The sequence below is a fragment of the Zea mays genome, chromosome 2 (genome assembly GCF_902167145.1).
Source record: "Zea mays cultivar B73 chromosome 2, Zm-B73-REFERENCE-NAM-5.0, whole genome shotgun sequence".
NCBI classification, from domain to species: Eukaryota; Viridiplantae; Streptophyta; class Magnoliopsida; order Poales; family Poaceae; genus Zea; species Zea mays.
Window position 1 is genome coordinate 29376416 of NC_050097.1, and position 20892 is coordinate 29397307.

General features: G+C 47.0%; 1 protein-coding gene across 1 annotated transcript; it reads right to left on the reverse strand.

Moving 5' to 3' along the window:
* Window positions 1–68: 68 nt before the first annotated feature.
* Window positions 69–20681, reverse strand: LOC100276413 (uncharacterized). The gene is made up of 2 exons (NM_001374055.1): window positions 19024–20681; window positions 69–429 (listed from the first exon to the last, which is right to left on the reverse strand). Exon 1 carries the CDS (start codon window positions 20454–20456, stop codon window positions 19050–19052), a length of 1407 nt encoding a protein of 468 aa, NP_001360984.1. The 5' UTR covers window positions 20457–20681; the 3' UTR covers window positions 69–429; window positions 19024–19049.
* Between the last annotated feature and the right edge of the window lie 211 nt (window positions 20682–20892).

Genomic DNA, 20892 nt, shown 5'->3' on the forward strand with positions numbered 1-20892 from the left:
GAATGACAAGAGAAAACACCAACCGCTCAAACCTTCCCGGTAAAAAAAAAAAGAAGTTAAAAAGCTTCTTCCACGAAAAACAATATGGTCAAAGGATCAGCAGAGGCGCCTGACGCTGCTGACAGCCAGGAATATCTGATACTTACATAACCCAATTTCATATTCATAAAATATATCTGAAAAATAAACAGCGATAATGTGCAGTCTCACTAAACTAGCCACTTATTACACTCGATGAGTAACCAGCTAACAAATGGGGTCCGGAATCTACAAGAGCTACACTAACATCCCGACCACTGCTTGTGGGATCAGAGTACAGTTCCAGACTTCCAGACTTACATTCCAGGATCCAGGCTAGTCCAAATTCTTGGTTGTCATGCAATTCAGCAGTCCAGGCGTTAAACTTCTACCCCGTGAGCCGCAAAGTTTCTGTACATGTTAATGTCAAACAAATGAATTGACAAATGTAATAGTTACAATGGAATGTATAAATAATGGCTAATTCAAATAAATGTTTGGTGATTTCTTAACTTGTAAAAAATAAGACAACAAATAGCTGGCTTTACCAAAGGTTTTGTTAACCTTTAGCATCATAATCCAGAATATTCACCATTCTAGGTGCCACCAAAAAAACTAATATTGCACCTTTACTTAGCAAATTGAAGACAACAAAAACAGTTCAAAGATAGAAAATGTCCATATGACCTTTAACAGTATAATCAATAATACTAACCATCCAAGTTTTCATAGGTTACAGGCTGACGTTAATATTCAATAAATAAAAACAACTGAACTTAGGAGAGTTTGAAGGTGTCAGTGAGATAAGTTAGTCATCTAGGATGACCAGATAGTATCGGTAACCAGAAAGGCAAGGCTCAGTATCAGCGATGTGCAAAGGTCACAATGGATGAGGTCAAAGGGGTGAGCAGTGCGGGACGTGGAAGTGGGGAAGGGTAAGCGAACGTGGCGCCCAAGCTGATAGACATGGCAGCATTGCCACAGATGCAGAGGATGTCAGAGGTGCTCGGGAGTCTGGAAAGGATGTTGTGACCGGGATGGCCAACACGACAGTACCAAGTGGAGCCAGAGGCAACAACGGCGATGGCGTAGGCTGGGGCAACACGAGAAGATGTAGAAGGGGCAGGAAGGCGGATAGAATATATGGGGTCGGAACTATCGCAACGGGCGATCACGGCACGAGTGGTAAGATGGCGTATGGTGAGCCCCCAAGGATTGAACTCCATAGAGCAGTGGTTAACAATGGTGAAGCGATGAACCAAAAAGATTCTGAATGATATTGAGAGCAACGAGGATATTGTTGAGATACAAAGGACCAGGAAGAACCGTGTCATCTACTGAGGTGACAGACATAGTCTACCCATTACCAACAATGATGAAAGAAGGGAAGGTGGGGCTAAGAGAATGGGGTAAAGAAACAATACTAGGGTTAGGAGTGGTGTGGTACGAGACGTCGGAGTCAACAACAAAGTCGGTAGGAGGACTGGGCTGCGAAGACATGGGATACGAGAAGAGAGCAAGGGAAGGCACCCCCACAGAGCCATCGAGAGGGGTGCTAGGGTCGACAGTAGTGAGCATGCTGATGACGGACATGGGTGGTGGAGACGACAAGGCCTCAAGCGTTATGGAGACAATCTCGACACTGCAGAACACGAACGGTCCAAGAGTGTGGCGACCCTCCTGAGGGTGGAGGGAGGCGAGAGGGGTGGTAGAGCTCGATGCAGTCACGGAGAACAGGTTTCATGACTTGATATAAGGCCACGAACGTGCTCCAGAGAAGCTGGTCATCGTGAAGGGAGACATGCACACAGTAGAGAGGCACGTGAACCACGACATGGCGAAGGACGGGCGTCGAGGAAGCCGAGGCAAGAAGGTGCAGGGAGTGCCGATGCCGCAGCAAGCTCCGCATCGACGAGGCGATAGAGGAACACCTCGACGGGGTAGGCATCAGAGACCAGTGGAGGCCGACAGCTAGGACTACGGTATGCGGCACAGGCGGAGCAAGGAGTGGCGTGGCCCGAGCAGAGGGGAGCACATGTTTAGCAGGGGCGTGCATGGTGGAGGCTAAGTTGAGCGTGGCGTCGGGGTCGGCTGTAGGGTGCGGCGAGAGTGCGGACTGGCTCTAGCGGTCTAGCCGGGGCGAAAGGTAAGGAAGCGACACCAACCGCGAGGTCATACTACCTGAGGAAGGTCCATGCGAGGAAGGCGAGGATGTCCGCTGGCGGGATGGGGACGACGAGCGGAGGACGGATGGAGCCCACCGTGGGGTTGGCGAAGCAGACGAAGATGGCCTGCCAACGACGTCCACCACAGGCGGGGGCTGTGAGCCAGTGGTTCCAGCCATGGGGAAGATCTAAGCGACGAACAGCAGACAACCACGGGCGGGTAGGGTGGCGCAGAGCAGAGGAGAGCGATGTTGCGTCCGCAGCAGATGTTAGCGGGGAGGACCTCCATGAGCGGGCAAGGACCGACAGAACGGCCACCGAAGGTGAGAGGATGACGGCTAGTACTAGGCATAAAACCCGAGCCCGAAGCCCAAAACCCAAAATACCTGAGCCCATACCCGTTTAGCCTGAAACCCAGTACCCAAATGGTTCCAGCGAGTAACAAAACTAAATACCCGATTTTAATTCAAGCCTAATCGGGTAACACACGACGGTACCCGAAATACCCATTAAGCCCGAAATTATTTTTGATGTAGATCTATAAGACTTCCTAATTCCGACACAGCCCACCAACGTAAAGGCTTTAATGCCTCAGCCAGGCCACGCCGACGGCCCTCCAGTGCCCTAGCGAGAAGCGATGGACCTCTGGTGTCCACAGACCAATGATCAGCCAGACACAGGCATCCACGATTCCAAGACTAGACGCCAAGACCGGATGGAGCCTGAGTCGTCAGCCTGCCACCAACGATGTGCCGGTGCGGGCGCCCCCACTGCCACGAAATCTAGTCGTCGTTCGGCCTCGGACTCTAGCTATTCGGCCTTAGGCTCCGGAGCATGGTCCATCCGTGTCGTTCTCCTCTCCTTTGGGCTCTAGTCGTTCAGCGCACTAAGCGCACTAGGCACCACGCCAGTTCACCATGTCCTCAGTTTGCTACTCATGTTGATTGATATATAATTATATATGCTCGCCTGCCCATTGTAGCATGTAGCTATGGTGCGCCTCCACATGATCGTTTCAGGGTGGGCATGGAGATAGAGATGGTGGTGAACTGGTGATGTTGTTCTGCGCCCTAAACAAAATTGGTCATGTTGTATTGTTGTTACCGTGGTTCAGTCTTCAGAGTTTCCTGTTAAATTCACAAGGCTACTTGTATCTATTAGATTGTCGAAACCAGCAACAATACGATCCTTTTGCTCTCAGTTCTTTCTTCTTAATTTGTCGGCATGTGTTATTTCCAATGACCAAAAGCTACAGTGGTGGTGATTCTGGTAACCTTTGCACCAAAGTTTTCCATGAGCCAGCTCTTTAAAATTAGGTAGAACGGGCTACCCGAACCCGAAACTTTCGGGTACCCGAAATATCAAGTATGCAATACATGAAACCTATTTTGAGGCATCATTTCTAGATACAAGAATTTTGAAAAGCCCAAAAAACTCGACCTGCATTTTTGGGCTAACCCGAGTGCCCGGTACTAATGACGGTGGATGAGTGAGGTGGAGTAGGGAGGTGGCGGCTGGGGATGAGAGAAGAGACCCTAGCCCTGATACCATGTGGATAGACTAAAAACCCTAACCCTATTTGGGTAAGGGATGTATTGATATATAATTAGATAGGTGGGCCAAGGCCCATTATAACGATAGGACACAATGACACCACACTAACATACTTTTCCCATTTTCTTTGGCACTTTTTTGTTTGGGTCTCCACCCAGTCTGATACTTTTCGCAATCTTTCGCACTTTTTTGTTTGGGTCTCCACCCAGTTTGATCGTTCGGTTCGTGCTCTCCAGTGCGACAATGGTCGCGAGTTCGACAACACCATCTCCAGCTCTTTTCCTAAGAACGGTCGAGCCAAACGCAAGACTCACACCACCACCAACATGATATGTTGCATTCTCTTCCAAGTGTCTCTCTGCTAGCTATTGGGTGGAGGTGCTGAATACTACCACCCATCTCAACTGCCTCCCCCTTCAAGGTGGGTCAATCATCCCACTCCTTTCTTCATCCTCTTCGGCACCGCCCCTTCCTATACGCACCTCCACGTCTTTGGTTGTGCATGTCATCCCAACACCTATACCAGTGCTCCTCACAAACTTTCCCCCTGATCCACGCGCTGTCTTTTCCTCGAGTGCTCTGACCACAAGAAGTACCGATGCCTTGACTTTCTCACCCACCGCGTCATCATCTCTCAACATGTCGTTTTTGGTGATGTCTTCCCCCTTGCTGGATCCTCCCCACCCCTCGACCTCGAGTCTCCTCGATTTCAATCTCATCATCTTTCCATCACTTCTCCCATCCTCGGTCCCGCCATCCTCTCCCACGCCATGTGCGGCACCTTCCCCTTTGACTGCACCAAGTGACGCCTCATCGCCTCCGCCACATGCGGCACAGTCACCTTCAACTGCACCACACGCAGGCCTGTCACCCCCGCTCGCACCTCGTTTGACCTCACCTCCCTGACCACATTCGGCTCGCTTTGTCGATCTCACACGCGTCTACCAACGGCGTGTAGAATCCAATCCCTCTGTCCCCTCTGCTGAGCTGGCCAGTGCCTCCGCCTGTTCCCGTGACGAGCTGTCGGTGCACCATCCAGTCGCTATCCACCACAACCCTCGCCACGTCCACCCAATGGTGACATGTCGATCGACCGATATTCTCCGACCTATCGACCGACTGGTGCTCACGGACGATGCTACTCTGGCTCCCTCATATGTCCCCTCCTCTGTAAGTGTCGCGCTCGCTGACCCCCATTGGCATCACGCTTTGGAGGAAAATGTGGCCCACTGGCCAACCACACCTAGGACTTGGTGTCATGTCCTCCTAGCACCGAGTTGGTCACCAGCAAGTGGATCTTCTGCTACAAGCTCAAGTCCGACGACTCCCTAGATGCGTACAAGGATCGTTGGGTCCTTTGGGGTTTCACTCAGCGCCCCAGAGTAGACTACGACAAGACCTTTAGCCCAGTTGTCAAGCTCGCCACCGTTCGAACAATCCTCTCCCTCGTCCTCTACCGGGACTGAGCGGTCCACCACCTTCACGGCACTCTAACCGAGACGATGTACTGTAGCCAGCCCACCGACTTCATCGACTCCGCTCGCACGAGTATGGTGTGTAAGTTAAACCGTTCTTTGTATGGCCTGAAGCAGGCGCCGCAGAATTGGTACAGTCGTTTTGCCTCCTACTTGGTCTCCCTCAGCTTCATCGAGGCCAAGTCAAACACGTCCTAGTCCATCCATTAGCGCGGCGATGACACCATCTACCTCTCCTCTACGTCGACGACATTGTGCTCACGGTGTCTAGTGTCGCCCTCCTCGAGCGCACGATCATCGCACTTCAATGTGAGTTCATGGTGAAGGACCTGGGTCCTCTACACCACTTCCTCGGGGTCGCCAAGGAGCGACACCCCTGGGCCTCTTCATTCACTATCGCCAATACACCATCAACATTTTGGAGCGGACTGACATGTTCGACTGTAAGCCTTACTCCACGACTGTTGACACTCAAGTGAAGTTGTCCGACGACGAAGGTCCTAGGTCAACGACGTGACGACCTATAGGAGCCTCACTGTGGCTCTCCAGTAACACAGCTTCACCAGGCTCGACATCGCCTATGCGGTCTAGCAGAAGTGCCTTCACATGCACACCCCGCGAGAGCCCCACCTCACCATTGTCAAGTAGATTCTTCGCTACTTTCGTGGCTCAATCGACTTCAGCCTCCTTCGACCCTCTCCGACTTCTGAACGAGTGGTCTGCACCGACGCTGATAAACCTCTGGCTATGTTGTGTCCCTGGGCACCAACCTCATCTCCTAGTCCTCGAAGTGGTAGCCCGTTGTCTCCCACTGTCTCCTGAGGCCGAGTATCGCGTTGTGGCCAATGGCATGGTCGAAGCTTACTGGCTCCGTCAGCTTCTTCATGAGCTCCGCAGCCCCTCGTGTGTGCCACCCTCGTCTACTGCGACAACGAGAGCGTGGTCTACCTCTCCACCAATCCTGTGCAGCATCAGCGTATGAAGCATGTGGAGATTAACCTCCACTTCGTCTGTGAGTCTCGTTGACAGCAATGTTCGCGTTCTTCGCTTCCTGGCCACTTTGCAGTTCGCCGACATCTTCACCAAAGGGTTTCGGTCCAGTCTCAACATTTGTACAGAATAGAGTTGTGCTTGCGGGGTAGTGATGGATATCAACCCAGCTCGACTCTTTATGGCTCGTTACTGTAATGAGCCAGCTCGGCTCGACTCGTTATACAAACAAGTTAAACATCTGGCTCTGCTCGGCTTGTTAAAGAGCTCGAGCAGCTCTATAGGCTTGCAAGCCACACCAACTAAACACAGATCCATATAAAGAAATATATATAACACAAAATACAATCATAGTTAAAGTGTTTAACACTGCAAATACAAAATCACTATAACATTATTGTCGTACTATCATCCTAGACTCTAACTTCCAACATTAAATCAAACAACCAAGTATGCATTAGAGTACAAATTTACAAACCCTTATTATAACAAGATAGCAACAAGCATCATTGTAGAGCAATCCATCATCCATTTCACAAATGTGTAACATTTTATTGCACAACACTAATGTTGTATGCTGCTAGCAACCACAAGTTCACAAAACTGCAACCAATAATCAAATATTCAATAGCAATGCAGGTTTGTGGCCATGCAATAATGCAATACAGCAATAATGCAAAATTTCATCACATGGCACATCTACATATGTCCATATCACAGATCGTAACTATGAGAGGGTAAAAATGAGACAAGGACACACCGACGACAATACGAAGTTGTGTTGTGGCTTAGCTTGGTTTATCTGGCTCGCAAACTGGCCCGAGCTAGCTCATTAGAGAACCAAGCTAGAACGCTAGCTCGACACACTACAAAATAAAAACAAGTCGAGCCACTAAAACGAAGGCTTAAGATGAAGGCCGAAGAGGGTAGGGGACATTAGGTTCGTGCTCCACGTTATTCGACAAAATCACAAAGTTGCCCATGCACATGCAACTAAATCTTGTCCCACGGGTTCACCTCCATGTTGGCAAGAAAAAAGAACGAGCATGGCCATGCACCGCCGAAAATGTGGTGTTAATGATTGGGAATGTGGTGTTCTTTAGGGCTAGTGCATGACTTGGAGTGACTACAATGACTTGTTACTTGTATATTTATGTTTTCTGTATTTCCCCATTGTGTAAGGGGCTTAGTGCATATTTACCCTCATGTACAGGTGCACATACACTGGCCTTAGGGCCTCATAATGAATACAAGTGCTATTCATAACATGGTATCGAAGCGAGAAATTAGGGTTAGCCTTTTTCACTCTAATCTTTCCTACGCACCTTGCACTTGCTTACTCACTCTAATCTTTTGTCGCTCGTGGTTGTCATTCGCCTTGCGAAGAAGTTGCATGTGCGTGTGTTGCTCCGTTCCACTCGAGCATGCACGCGTGTACGCTGTCTCCTCTTCTCGTGCGTGCGTCGCCACCTCCAGTTGTGTGCGCCTCACATCCGTTCGCGCGTCCGCGGACGACGTCGGTTTGCTCGAGTCTGTCCTCCCACTGACAAGCCCGCCTGGCGCGCATCGACTAATTGCCAGTAATCGACCTGCTAACAATCTACCACCCACCACTTGCAACTAACACCCATAGGCCATCCAGCTATCAGATGCTCACGTCCTCTTGAGTCTAAGGAGACGCTGCTTGCAGATTATGGTCAACTGGCAACATATGATGCTCAATATAGTGCATATCGAACATGGCTAGATGAGGATGCTCGAGCCGGTTCTATTCTCGCTGCTAGTATGGAGGATCTTTGTTGTAGAGTCTATTGAGTATGACAATTATCATCACATGTGGACCCTTCTCCGTGATCGCTACAAACATAATGGTCACTCTACTTATCTTGCTGCCATTTGTAAGGAGCAGCCCTTACCACAGGATGATTTCTACCGTAAAATGTTTGTTGATGAGTTCTATCGTCAAATGTTTGTTGTCTGGCGTCATCTTGATACTCTTGGTCCGCAGATGTCTCCTACACATGTGAATTTTGCCTTGGTTAGAAGATCGACCTTGAGTTTCGTCGCACATATGACATCTTGACCGTATTCGTACAGCTGGTATGTTGCCTTCTTCGATTTCGGTTTTGGTTGCTCGGTCTTCGTGTTCGCCTTCCCAGCCTATTGCCCCCCCTCGATGATGTTGTCGTCCTCATCACCTTATCATTTTGCACATGGAAAGGGTAGTGGTCTTCATTGTGGATGGGATGGACATGTGGAGTCTTTCTGTTACAGGAAGAAGAATCATCAGTCTGCTCATCGTTCTTCACATACTACTAGTAGTTCCACTGCTAGAGGTTCTAAGAGTTCTATTGTTGCAGCTACCCAGGAGATGTTCATGCTACTTCGTCGACTTGCTACGTCTACACCACTGGGAGTCGCTGACTCGGTAACTCAGTCTAAAGCTTCGACAGATTCTGCTGCTGCCTCTCAATCTTCTACTGAGGGACCACCTATCACTCCAGGTACATATTTCGATACTTGATTCTAGTGCTTCTTTACATGTGACACCTTATTTCACCATCTTTCTTCCATGCAGGCTCCATCTCATTCTCTCATTGTTCATATTGACGATGGTTCCCCTTTGCCAATTATTAAACATGACACTCTAACTCCATTTTTTACCCTTGTTTTTCGAACTTTGCATCGTTGCCCCTCTTTTCTTGAAACGAAACCTCTACTTGCCCCTATTTTGTTATAAGCACATAACAGTAACTCAGACCATAAAAAGACGTTCATACCCTTGCACCATTGCCCCTCTTATTATCAATTGTTTGCAAATTTTCCCTCACTTTGATATAAAAGTTTAGAGTACAAGTATGACATAAATCCAACCATAAATTTTGAAAATCAATTATTTCAAATTTTCAAATACTTTAATTTTAATAAAATAGGGTTATGTTCGTCACCATGCAACTTATGTCCATCGATCTGCTTGCTGGTCATTGTTGTTGTGTTATTTTTTATCTTGATTCTTGTTATGTTCAGGATCGTACTGCGGGTCACCTGGTTGGTACTGGCCCTCACCGTCGTCACCCTCGGCGCCTTTGGAAGCTTGACTAGCTTCATCTTCCTTCCGCTGCACCTCCCAGTTTTGGCAGTTCTGTGTTAGCTGCTTTGTCCATGTCGTCTTTTGCTCAATGGCATCATCGTCTATGTCATATTTGTGGCTCTTGTTTGAGTACATTGATTCGTCGTGGTCTCCTAGGTTCGGTTTCAGGTAATGAGTTCTTAGCTTAGTGTCAGGATTGTCGATTAGGCAAGCAGATTCAGCTTCGTTATCGTTCTACTGAGTCTGTGTCTGAGTGTCCTTTTAATCTTGTCCACTCTAATGCATGGGGCTCGACTCCCTTTGCTTCAAAAGGGGGTCATCAATATTGTATGGTTTTCATATATGATTTTTCTCGCCATACATGGATTTATTTTATGAAAAAAACGTAGTGAGGCTTTATCCATCTATAGGATTTTCTGTGTTATGGTTAGCACTCAATTCGACACATCCATTCGTGTCTTTCGTGCTGATTCTGCAGAAGAATAACTTTCTGGGTCTCTTCGTAATGTTCTTGTTGCGCACTGTATGCTTGCTCAGTTTTCTTGTTCTGGTGCTCATGTTGTTGAGCGCCAGCATCATCATCTTCTTGAGACTACTCGTGCTCCCATGCTTGCTTCTTTTGTTTCCCTCACTTCTGGGCCAAGGTTGTCTCTACTACCGCTTATTTGACCAAAATTCAGCCTTCTTCGGCTCTTCAAGTTGGCATTCCTTTTGAGCGCGCCTTTGTAGCAAGATGCCTAATTACTCTAGGCTTCGTCTTTTTTATTGTGTGTTATGTGCTTCTTGCAGATCATGAGCGCTATAAGTTGACTGTGCAGTCAGCTGAGTATGTCTTCTTTCGTACAATGTTGAGCATAAGGGCTATCGTTGTTGGGATCCAGTTGCTCATCGAATGCGGATTTCTCGGGATGTTGTCTTTACTGACATCCTTTCTATCCTTGTCCTTCTATTGTTGTTTCCTCTGCATCTTTGATGATCCTCTATCTGTCATGTTTATCGCTGACTCTGCTAGCATGTGTGTTGCTCTCCCGCCTACCACCTCATGTTCCTCCTCATATGCCCATATATATTTCTTCAGAGACTTCTGTTATAATTCCCGACTACATTGTCAAGCCTCCTGTGACACACGTCTATACATGACATTGTCCTTTGACTACTTCCCCATTGGCTTCCACTGATGTGCCCTCTTCTCTTGATGTTTCAGCCTCTCCCGCTGATTCATCTTCTCCGGCTAGGTTGTCTTCTTCTAGTGATAGCTCTCCCGAGTTGATTACACGACATGGTCTTCGTACTCGTCAACCTATAGATCGCTTAGTTTTGGCCCTGTTACATGGCAGGGTTTTGTTAGAACTGCTCTTTCTGAGCCGACTCCCTATCATGATGTTATTCTTCATATTGAATGGCAACTTGCAATGTCAGGGAGATTGTTGCTCTTGAGCGTACTGGCACTTGGTTGATTATTCATCATCCCCTCATGTACAGCCTATCACATGTAAGTGGGTCTATAAGGTTAAGACCCGCTCTAATGGTTCTCTTGAGCGTAAGGCTTGTCTTGTTGGTTGTGGTTTCCGGCAGGAACATGGGCATGATTATGATGTGCGTCTATAAGGATAGGATCTGCTCTGATGGTTCTCTTGAGTGTTATAAGGCTCATCTTGTTGCCCGTGGTTTCCAGCATGAGCATGGGCGCGATTATGATGAGACTTTTGCTCCTGTTGCTCACATGAACATTGTTCACACCCATCTTGTGGCTTCTAATCGTGAGTGGTCCATCTCTGAGTTTGATGTCAAGTTGCATGAGGAGGTTTATATGCAGCCACCACCTAGGTATTCTGTTCCTATGGGCATGGTTTGTCACCTTCGTCGTTCCCTTTATGGCCTCAAGCAGGCTCCTCAGGCTTGGTTTCAACATTTGCTTCTATGATCACTATTGGTGGTTTTTCTGCCAGTACTCAATATCCTGCTTTGTTTGTGCACACATCATCTCGTGGTAGGACTCTTCTCCTTAATTATGTTGATGACATAATTATTACAGGGGATGATCCTCAGTATATTGCCTTTGTGAAGGCATGTCTTAGTAAGCAGTTTCTTATGTCTGATCTTGGTCCTCCTTAGTATTTTCTTGGGATTGAGGTTTCCTAAAAGGACTTCTCTTAATGATCACCTTATTTTTAAGACTCCTATGGAGCTCAACGTTTGCCTTCATGCCACTGATGGTGAGCCTCTTTCAGATCCTACTTGCTATTGTCACATTGTTGGTAGTCTGATCTATATTGGTGTCACTCGTCCTGATATCTCGTATTCTATGCATATTCTGAGTCAGTTTGTATCTGCCCCCACTCAGCTTCGCTACATCATCTCCGTGTTCTACGTTATCGGCGTGGAACTATTTCTCGATTATGTTCTTTCCTCGCTCTAGATCCTTGCAGCTTCAAGGGCTGGACAAAATAATCGTGGCTTGTCAGTTCGCTCGGCTCGTAGTTAGCTCAACTCGGCTCGTTTCAATTTTGTCATGAGCTGAGCTAGTATCTCAGCTCGAATTGTTAACGAGTCAGCTCAAGACGAGCTCGAGCCAGCTCGTTAGCTCGAACAAGCTAGCATTTGTCAGCAAAATGAAGCCTTCACTTGAGTTGAATGAACTAATAAGTGATGATTTGTTGATTTGGAGTTGAATTGATGTGATCATGAAATTATGAGTACTATTACTCTATTTCTAGTGTTAAATTAGTGCATAATTAATTAACAATTGATTATATTGTTGTCTATATATGCATATTGTTTTTTGTTGTGACTCACGTGCTAAACGAGCCAGCTCAAGCTCGGTCGAACCGAGCTGAGCTGACTCGATATCTAGCTCTCATGCCTACTGTGATGCGACTTGGGCTAGTGATTCCTCAGATTGTCAATCTGTTTCTACCTATTGTATTTTTTCTTAGTGGTTCCCTCATTGCTTCAAAGACTAAGAAGAAATTAGTAGTTTTCAGTTAGAGTACATAAGTTGAGTTGCGTGCAGCGTGCTATGGCTCTTGCGACCGCATAAGTGACTTGACTACGATGGTTGCTGGCTGATTTTGATGTTTCTGTGTCTACATCGACTCCCCTTTTGTCTGACAATAAAAGTGCTATCAGTATTGCTCGTGAACCGGTAAAGCATGAGCTTACTAAGCATATTGGTGTCGATGCTTATTATACACGAGCACAGTTCAATATGATGTCATTGATCTTTGTTATGTGTCTTTAGAGCTTCAATTAGCTGATTTCTTCACCAAAGCATAGACCAGAGCTCAGCATCAGTTCTAATTGTCCAAACTCAGTGTGGTTGATCCACCTTGAGTTTGAGAGAGGGTGTTAGATGTATATTTATGTTTTCTATATTTCCACATTGTAGAAGGGGCTTAATGCAAATTTACCTGCGAAGGAGTCTCTAGCTGAGTTGGTTAGATGGTCTCAATAGCACTCCTTAGGTCTTGGGTTCAACTATCCGTGGGAGCGGATTTCAGGCTAAGATTAAAAAAAGTCACTTGCTAGTTTCCTTGTCGGCATGGGTGAACCGACCTACAGTGGGCGGGCCCTCATGTAAGGGGTTGGTCGTGTGTGTTAGGCCTCAAAGCACAGCATCCCCATGTATGAGGGGGGCATCTTTCGTGCTTTTCTCGGCTGAGCTCTAATTGTCCTCTTCTTAGTGAAATATCGTGGTGGGGACGGTCTTTCCCCCACCGACCAAATTTTATTTAGTGCATATTTACCCTCATGTATCGGTGTATATATAATGTCCTTACGACCTCATATTGAAGAAGATGCACTATCCACTGGGGCAGGATATAATGTCCTTACGACCTCTAATTTGGAGGTTCTTCCGAGATAGGCTTCCAAAAAAGAAGATGCACCTTGTTGGTATGAATACTCTATTAATTCTATTAAGCCTTGGGCCAGGATATCACTATCCACTGGGGCCAGGATATCACAAATTTTAACCCGCGAATCCAAAACACGAGTATGAGTGAAGATTTTGACCCAAGGGTGCACCCGCACCCGACCCGAAGTTTCGCGGGTGTGGGTGTGGGTGCGGGTTTCTATTTCAACACGTGGGTGACCCGCACCCGACCTGAAATTTGGTTCATTATTTGTTTTGCACAAAAATGATTAAGATACAGTAGTAATTATTTTAAATAAGTAACTTGGCTAATGATTCATGAAATGTTTTGTTGTTCAACGTGAAAATGCTTAAACTTCGTACATGTAACTCAATTATTGCTGCTACTTAATTGCTTATAGCAAAACTATTGTTTAAAAGTGTACAATAAGTAAAACCCGCGGGTGACCCGAAAACCCGACGGGTTCAGGTGCGATCGTGGGCAGGTTTTTGCTCGACCCGAACACGACCCATTGCCATCCCTAAACATGACTCACTAAACCGATAGAAAAAATTAATTAAGCATGAATATCCTTTTCACAAATAAAGCTAGATAACAATTATATGATCAAAATCTAATGGAGAAGAGATGAGAAACCCCTAAATCAAAACAAAATGGAAAATGAGAATTAGAGCCATTGGAAGATGGAAAAATAGTCAATCAACTTCAACGAGCATAACCTTTGTTCTTCATGTCATCTCCTTTCAACTCCTCTTTGGTTGAGCATGTCTTTCCTCACTACATGCTAGCACCATGTCACCTCTTTCAACCCTAGTGCTGCCTCTCTTGCCTTGTCGTCCTCCTTTGCTTCAACCACTCGCACAACCTTTCATCCCTCCCTCGTGTCTTTTCTTGCTTCTTACTCCACACTAATGATGGCAACCATGTCAACTTCAGCTATCAACAACCATGATAGCCAACAAGAGTTGGTCAAGCTACTCCCTCTCTCTTTCTCGCTTTTTGCCCAAGCCATGATGACATTGTTTCAGGCAAACCATCTAAGATTGATCCCTGATCAGATCTGAGCCTCAACCTTGCATCTAATGACTACGTTATGTCAAGTACATATGTGCCTTGTGTTGAATATTGCTTGGTGCTTGTTATGCCTCATATTTCACCATATATGCCGCTTATCTTCATCAAGGTTCTCTAAATACCCATTTAGAGAAAAGAGAAAAATACATAAGTAGCCCTTAAATGTGTCATTTAGGTCCACCGACAATGAAAGTGCATTCTAGTGTCCCTAATCTTTTTAGTAGATGCACTATAGGACCATACCCTCCATGTAGGCAGTAGTTCTAAAATGGCATGTTGATTGGTCTCCACGAGACAACTCTCAACTAGCGCATGAACAAGGTCTCACTTGTGGTGGGCTCTCATTCATCATCCTCCCTCGCATTGTAAAGCAAAGGACGAAGAGCACTTTTTGTTCTATGCTCAGATGCCTCATGCGACAAACCTAGTTAGCATGTTAGGCCGACGCTAGGCCCCATGTCAAGGGGGTATGAACTAGTGATGCAGCACTTGAAAAGAATAAATGCTAGGGAATGCAGCCTAGATGGCATAATGTGAAAAGTTTAAGGATTGCCCATGCATCAAACCAATAATGATTTTACTGCTAGTACTTTGAATATGCACCAGACAAATAATGATTTTACTGCTAGTACTTTGAATATACACCAGACCAATAACGATGCACCACTTTGAATATACACCAGACCAATAATGATTTTACTGCTAGTACTTGTGTGGCCCTTATGATTGAGTTTGCATCAAAACAAAATGGTAAGTGGCTTTGATTGTTTGAGGTCATGACGACCAAGCTGACAAGCACGACACACAACAACAACAATAACAAAACCTTTTAGTCCCAAACAAATTGGAGTAGGCTAGAGTTAAAAACCCAACAAAACCCAAAAATCAAGGTTCGATCATATGGATAGTTGTTCTCCATGAACTCCTATTCAAGGCTAAATCTTTGGGTATATCACATCGTTTCAAGTCTCCTAAAATTGTCTTTTCCCATGTCAACTTCAGTCTTCCTCTTTCTCTTCTCATTGCTATCGCTATAATACTATTAGTTGCTATAGTACTATTATCCCTCTATTTGAGACTATATTCCTATAATTTCTATTTTTATATATTACTAAGGTTTCGCCTTGCCTTACCCCTTATCGTTTTAAAGGTAAAAAGGAGGACGGTCGCCTTACCTCGCCTTGTTGCCTTAACAACTATGGATCAAATCTACGAATCTAAAATATTTATGGTTGAATTGTGCAAGAGAAATGAAGAAAATAGAGGTCATCATGATTAGTTACGATAAGTCGGCCTTATCCCCATTGTAAGTTCAATTAGGGTGTACGACTAGGGCGACTAGAATTATGATCATTCAACTAATCATCAGTTAATCATGATTAGTCGTCTGATTAAGAGTTTAACCGACTAATTGCAAGTTTTTGGGCCAGTTTCTAGCCTGAACCGCTAGTCTTTTTTTTGTTGGACGCAATGGGTAAGGGTTCTTTTTATTTATCTTTACATTGTGGTCCCCACCCTAGTCTCGCCGTATCCAGGATGTTGTTGTTGTCAGCTCTAGTGCCTCCTATCGTCGGCTCCAGTACGGCGCCCTCCGCCTACCGCCACCCCTATGCCACTCGCCTCCAATTGTCGTCCCTGCGTGGTTGTGTCGCCTGCCTCCTAGAAAATAAGCACCTCTTCAGACAGTAATCCTCACCTTCTTTGTTCTCATCCTTCTCTTAGGATCCTTGATCCTTCTCTGTTGTATACTAGTTCCATTGCTTGTTCTACCATTGGTCCATTGCTAAGTCTGGTCCTCCTTTGCTTATTATGCCGCTACAGATAGGGATAGGACCCGACGTAATGACATAGAATCGATCTTTTTAGAATTTGTGTTGCCCCAGCGCGATGGCACAATTCAAGCCACATGTGAATCAGTTGCAACAACTTCATCTAATGTTGCAACTTCAACTAGTTCTTACATAAAAGAGAAAGCAAATTCTGCATTATCCCTAGAAATGCTTGAGATGGCTAAGGATCTTAAGAGAAAGGCTCGATCTTCAGACTCGGGATGGAATTATGGATTCTAGACAGATTGGTTCAATGTATTTTTGCCAAAAAGTTGTCCCTACAAGAATCAAAACGTTCAAACAATATATTGTTGGGGGTTTGGTGATTGTTAGACAGTTATATGTTGTCGTGTATTGTGCGGCTTGGAGCCTAGCTTCCAACCGACCGGTCTGGTATAGTTGGTTAGAGAGATTTGGGGGGAGGAGTCCAGGCCCTGCAAGATTGGGTAGGACGTAGGATCCTACTGGCTCATTAGATTCAGGAGGTTTCCTTTTGCCTCACGTCCTCCACCCATATATGTATATGTATTGTCTCTCAATCAATCTACTATTCCTCCAAATCTACATTACTTTCATAGTATCACGAGTCTAGGTTTTTATACCTGTCTGACGCTTCCGCTCCAGCAAGCCCCGTTCCGGCGCCGCTCCATGGCTGTCGGTCTTCCGTCGTCGCCTCACGTCGTATCCGGCATCGAATTTGTCGCATAGTCACAAAGTTCCCGAACCGATAGGGTCGATGAACGTGGTACGCTGCCTGTGAGAGACTTTTACATGGTGGAAACAAAAATGACCACGTGTATCCAGGTCGGAGGTCGCTACCACTGTACCTGTTTCTTGTGACTATGATCCGTCGACCCCGAGCTTCCTCAGGACACCGACGTCCTCGACAATGTCGATGCTGCCTAGGAACGCGAGCGCCTGGCCCAAGTTGTCCGCGATGACGCCTTGGCTTGTGCTCCCGATGCTGATCGAGAGGCAGCCCTTTCCCATCAGGAAAGCGACACGGCCGACGCTCGCATGCGCGCGAGCGCGACCCTAGAACATGTTGCCAGCGGTGCCCCTCCCAAAGGGCAATGTCGCCTCCAATGGCGATCCTGACAACGAGGCCCTTGTTTCGTCCCTGAACGCCGCCGTTCGACAACAAGGGGTCACAACCCTGTTCGATCTGCATGCACAAGTCGTCACCATGTTGAACATCCGCGTCCTCATGTTGCTCCTCCTCGACATCAACTCCACGTTCTACGCTCGATGGTATGACACATTCCTTCTCACCCTCACCAAGTTCTCCTTGGAACACCATTTCCTCCCCAGCATCGTCGCTCCTGCCTCGCATGATTGGGTACACATGGACGTCATTGTCCGCACCTGATTCCTCGGCACCATCTCCAACGAATTCGTCGACACAGTGTTCCAGGCTCCTAGCGTGGCGCCACTACCCGCATTATGTGGATCTCCATGAAGTCCCAATTCCTAGGGAACCGCACCACCCATGCCCTTTACGTCGACCAAGAGTTCCGCTCTTTCTCCTAGGGCGACCTTCTCGTCGCTGAATATTGTCATCGCTATAAGAAGCTTGTCGAGGACCTTCGCGACCTTGGCGAGCCTGTCTCTAACAGGACCCTCGTCCTCAACATTGTCCAAGGCCTCAATGAGCGCTTCCTCACGCTTGGTCTGCATATTCATCGCACATACCCTCTAGCCTCTGTGGCTTCCTACTTCTACACTCCATGTGTCCACTTCGTCCTTGTGGCACCAGCGTCTTGGGCACCCCCGATCACATCGCCTTATCTCACCTAGCACAGTCTTGTGTTATTTCCTGTACTAAAAGTGCTACCACTCCTTTGTGCCATGCTTGTCAGTTAGGCCAGCATGTCAGTCTTCCCTTTCAGGCTTTGTTCGATTGCATCTGGATTGGAGGGGATTGAAGGGGATTAAATCTCTTTCTATTCAATTTTGACTATGAAGAAATTTAATCCTCTCTAATCCCCTTCAATCCACCTCTAATCGGACAAGCCCTCATGCGTCCTCCTCTAGGGCTGCTAGAATTTTTCAGTTAATACGTTGTGATTTTTAGACTTCCCCTATCACCAGTCTCTGCTTATAAGTATTATCTGGCTATTTTGGAGTATATGGTGGTAATACATGCAGTTAACTGATGGGGATCATATGGTGCTAATACATTCGAGCTCCAATGTCTAGCAAAGATAATTGTGAGCCTTTCTTGTTCGACTTCTGACTGTGATCACAGTTGGAGTACATTTGCTCATGTATGTGTATCTTCCCACCTTCTATTTGCCTTTTTTCTTCTCAAAGTTGTTGTCCAGTCCATATTGTAGGTTCTTAGGTTTTCTTCTCAAAGAATTGAATTAGATCATGAATCGCTTGCCTTGCGAGGTAATCAAAATATCAAGATCGCTTGACTTGTAAGAAATTTTGGTAAGACCAAGATAGCTTATGATAGTTATAAGAGGAAAAACGGAAAAGCCTAGAACAAGGACATAACCATGGAGTCATTAGATCAAAGGCGAGGGAACAAGCTACATTCAGTGAATCAAATGTGAGTTCTCTCTTTATTCAAGTTCCTCAAAAGGTTTGGGTGCAAACTGATTCGACATTCCATAAATGGTAATGGAAAAAGGAATAAACATTCAATGGCTTGGCAAAGAAAGAGGTGTGAGGCAATCAAAAAAATATGTTAACATATTACAGTCCTTTCTATAGGTCTTGCATTGTGTTAAAGGGCCCTATTTACCAAGACAAGGAGAGTAACACCAACCAAAACTTGACACATACAAGAACTTAATAGTTAATACTACCACTTGGTAGTTCAAAAAACAAATGTCACAGTGCATAATTAGGAAGTGAGTGACACAAGCAAATGATCAGCAATCACATACAAACAGTGGTACTGAAGTACACAATCAATTACACCCATATGGAAGGAAAACATACCAGCTGATTAAAGCATTCATGTGCAGCTAATATCGCTTTAGCCTTCTTGCAATGTTGTCATATGATTGGTGCCTGCCAGCCTTAGCAAAACCACGCTTCATATTCTCCATTGTGGACCGTGACAACTCAACTCTCATGTCAATCATCTCATCAGCACGCTTCGTCACCTCAGTAAACCTGCCAAATTCAAGCAGCCCTGCTATTAGCTCTTTGGCAGAGTCCTCAGCTGGGGTAATGTTGTGCTCCACAATACAGCGCCACACGTCGATTGCTGCAGATGGGTTAAACTCCTTAAAGAACAAGCTGATAGCAGCAGCGCAATTGGATGCAGTAGGCAGTTGCTCATTCTTGCTCATCTCCGTTAGGAAACTTTCAGCCTCACGAGCCTTGCGATGCTTGATGAATCCTTCCAGTATGGTGTTGTATGTGACAGAATTTGCAAAGACGCCGTTGAGGGGCATTTCATCAAGCAACCCAAGAGCATCGTCTATGCTACCAGCATTGCAGTGGAGGCCAATCATGGCGCTGTACATTGAGAAATTGGGAACGAGGCCGGCTTCAGAGACCATCATGTGCCAGATGGCTACGGCGTTGAGGTAGTCACCCTTGCGGACGACCAGATCCACAGCTGTAGAAAAAAAATTGATCCCCGGCAAGCAGCCCTTGCTCCGCATCACCTGCAGAAATTTGAAGGCCTCGTCCAACAGGCCGCCCCGAACGAGAGTGGAGAGGAAGGAGTCGTACGCGGATACGTTGGCTGCGTCCCAGCCGATGCGGACGACCATCTCGCCAAAGACGCTCTTGGCGCGCACCGCGTTCCCCTCCTTCTCCCATGCCTCGAGCAGTATCGCGAACGTGTCGCCGTCGGGTGGGATGGTTGCCTTGGTACGCTCGAAGACGTCCTGCGCATCCTGCGCGCGACCCTCGACGCGGCAAATCGCCGAGAGCAGCGAGTTGAGCGCGACGGCGTCGTGCTTGAGGCCGTAGCGGTCCATGACGTCTAAGGCCGCGATTGCATCTTTGATGTTGCCAGCGGCGCAGTAGGAGGCGAAGACGGAGGCGAAGGTGGCGACGGAGACGAGCCCGCCGCCGCCCTCCTGCTTCATGGAGCGGATGGCGTCCCACATGGGCTCGAACATGGCGGCCTTGCCGAGGATGTCGACAAGGAGGTTCCATGCGTAGGCGGTGTGCGACACGGACTGCCCCGCCCAGCGGAAGAAGCGGACGGCGGACTTAGGGCGCTTGTAGCATTCGCGGGACTTGAGCACCAGTTCCTCGACCTCGGCCGTGGGGCCGATGCCGCAAGCGGACAGCGCCGCCTCCACCTCCCCCGCCGGGACGCGGCAGATGATCTCCAGAAAAGCCTCCGCGCGCGGGTTCGCCTCCTCCTCCTCCTCCTCCCTTTCGGGGCTCTTCTCCTCCGCCGTAATCATCAGCGAAAGTGCTCCTCTTCTATTCTACTATCCTATCTACCCTCCCTATCTACTAATCCCAAATACTCTTATCTCTTGGGTCGCGGCTGGATTTCAATCCGAAGAGCTTTGGGATGTAAATCGGAATCTGTCGATTGAAGAACCGAGTTTGGAGTCTGGAATTTGGAATCAGGAATCGAACACCTGCAACACCAAAGACTAGCTAGCAGCGCCGTCGCGGCGGCGTTGGGAACTTTGGGGAACTGGGTCACTGGGGGATGGATGCCGCCATTCATCAAGCAGACGAGAAGCAGGCCTCCACGATGTTTGGGTCTCAACTCTGGTCCAATGGGCTTATTTTAGCCCACGCGCCTCGCTCAGTCGTGCTGGGCGACCACCAACCAAAGAGGGATCTATATAGGCCCAAAGGAGATGCTTTACTGGGCAAGGATTGATT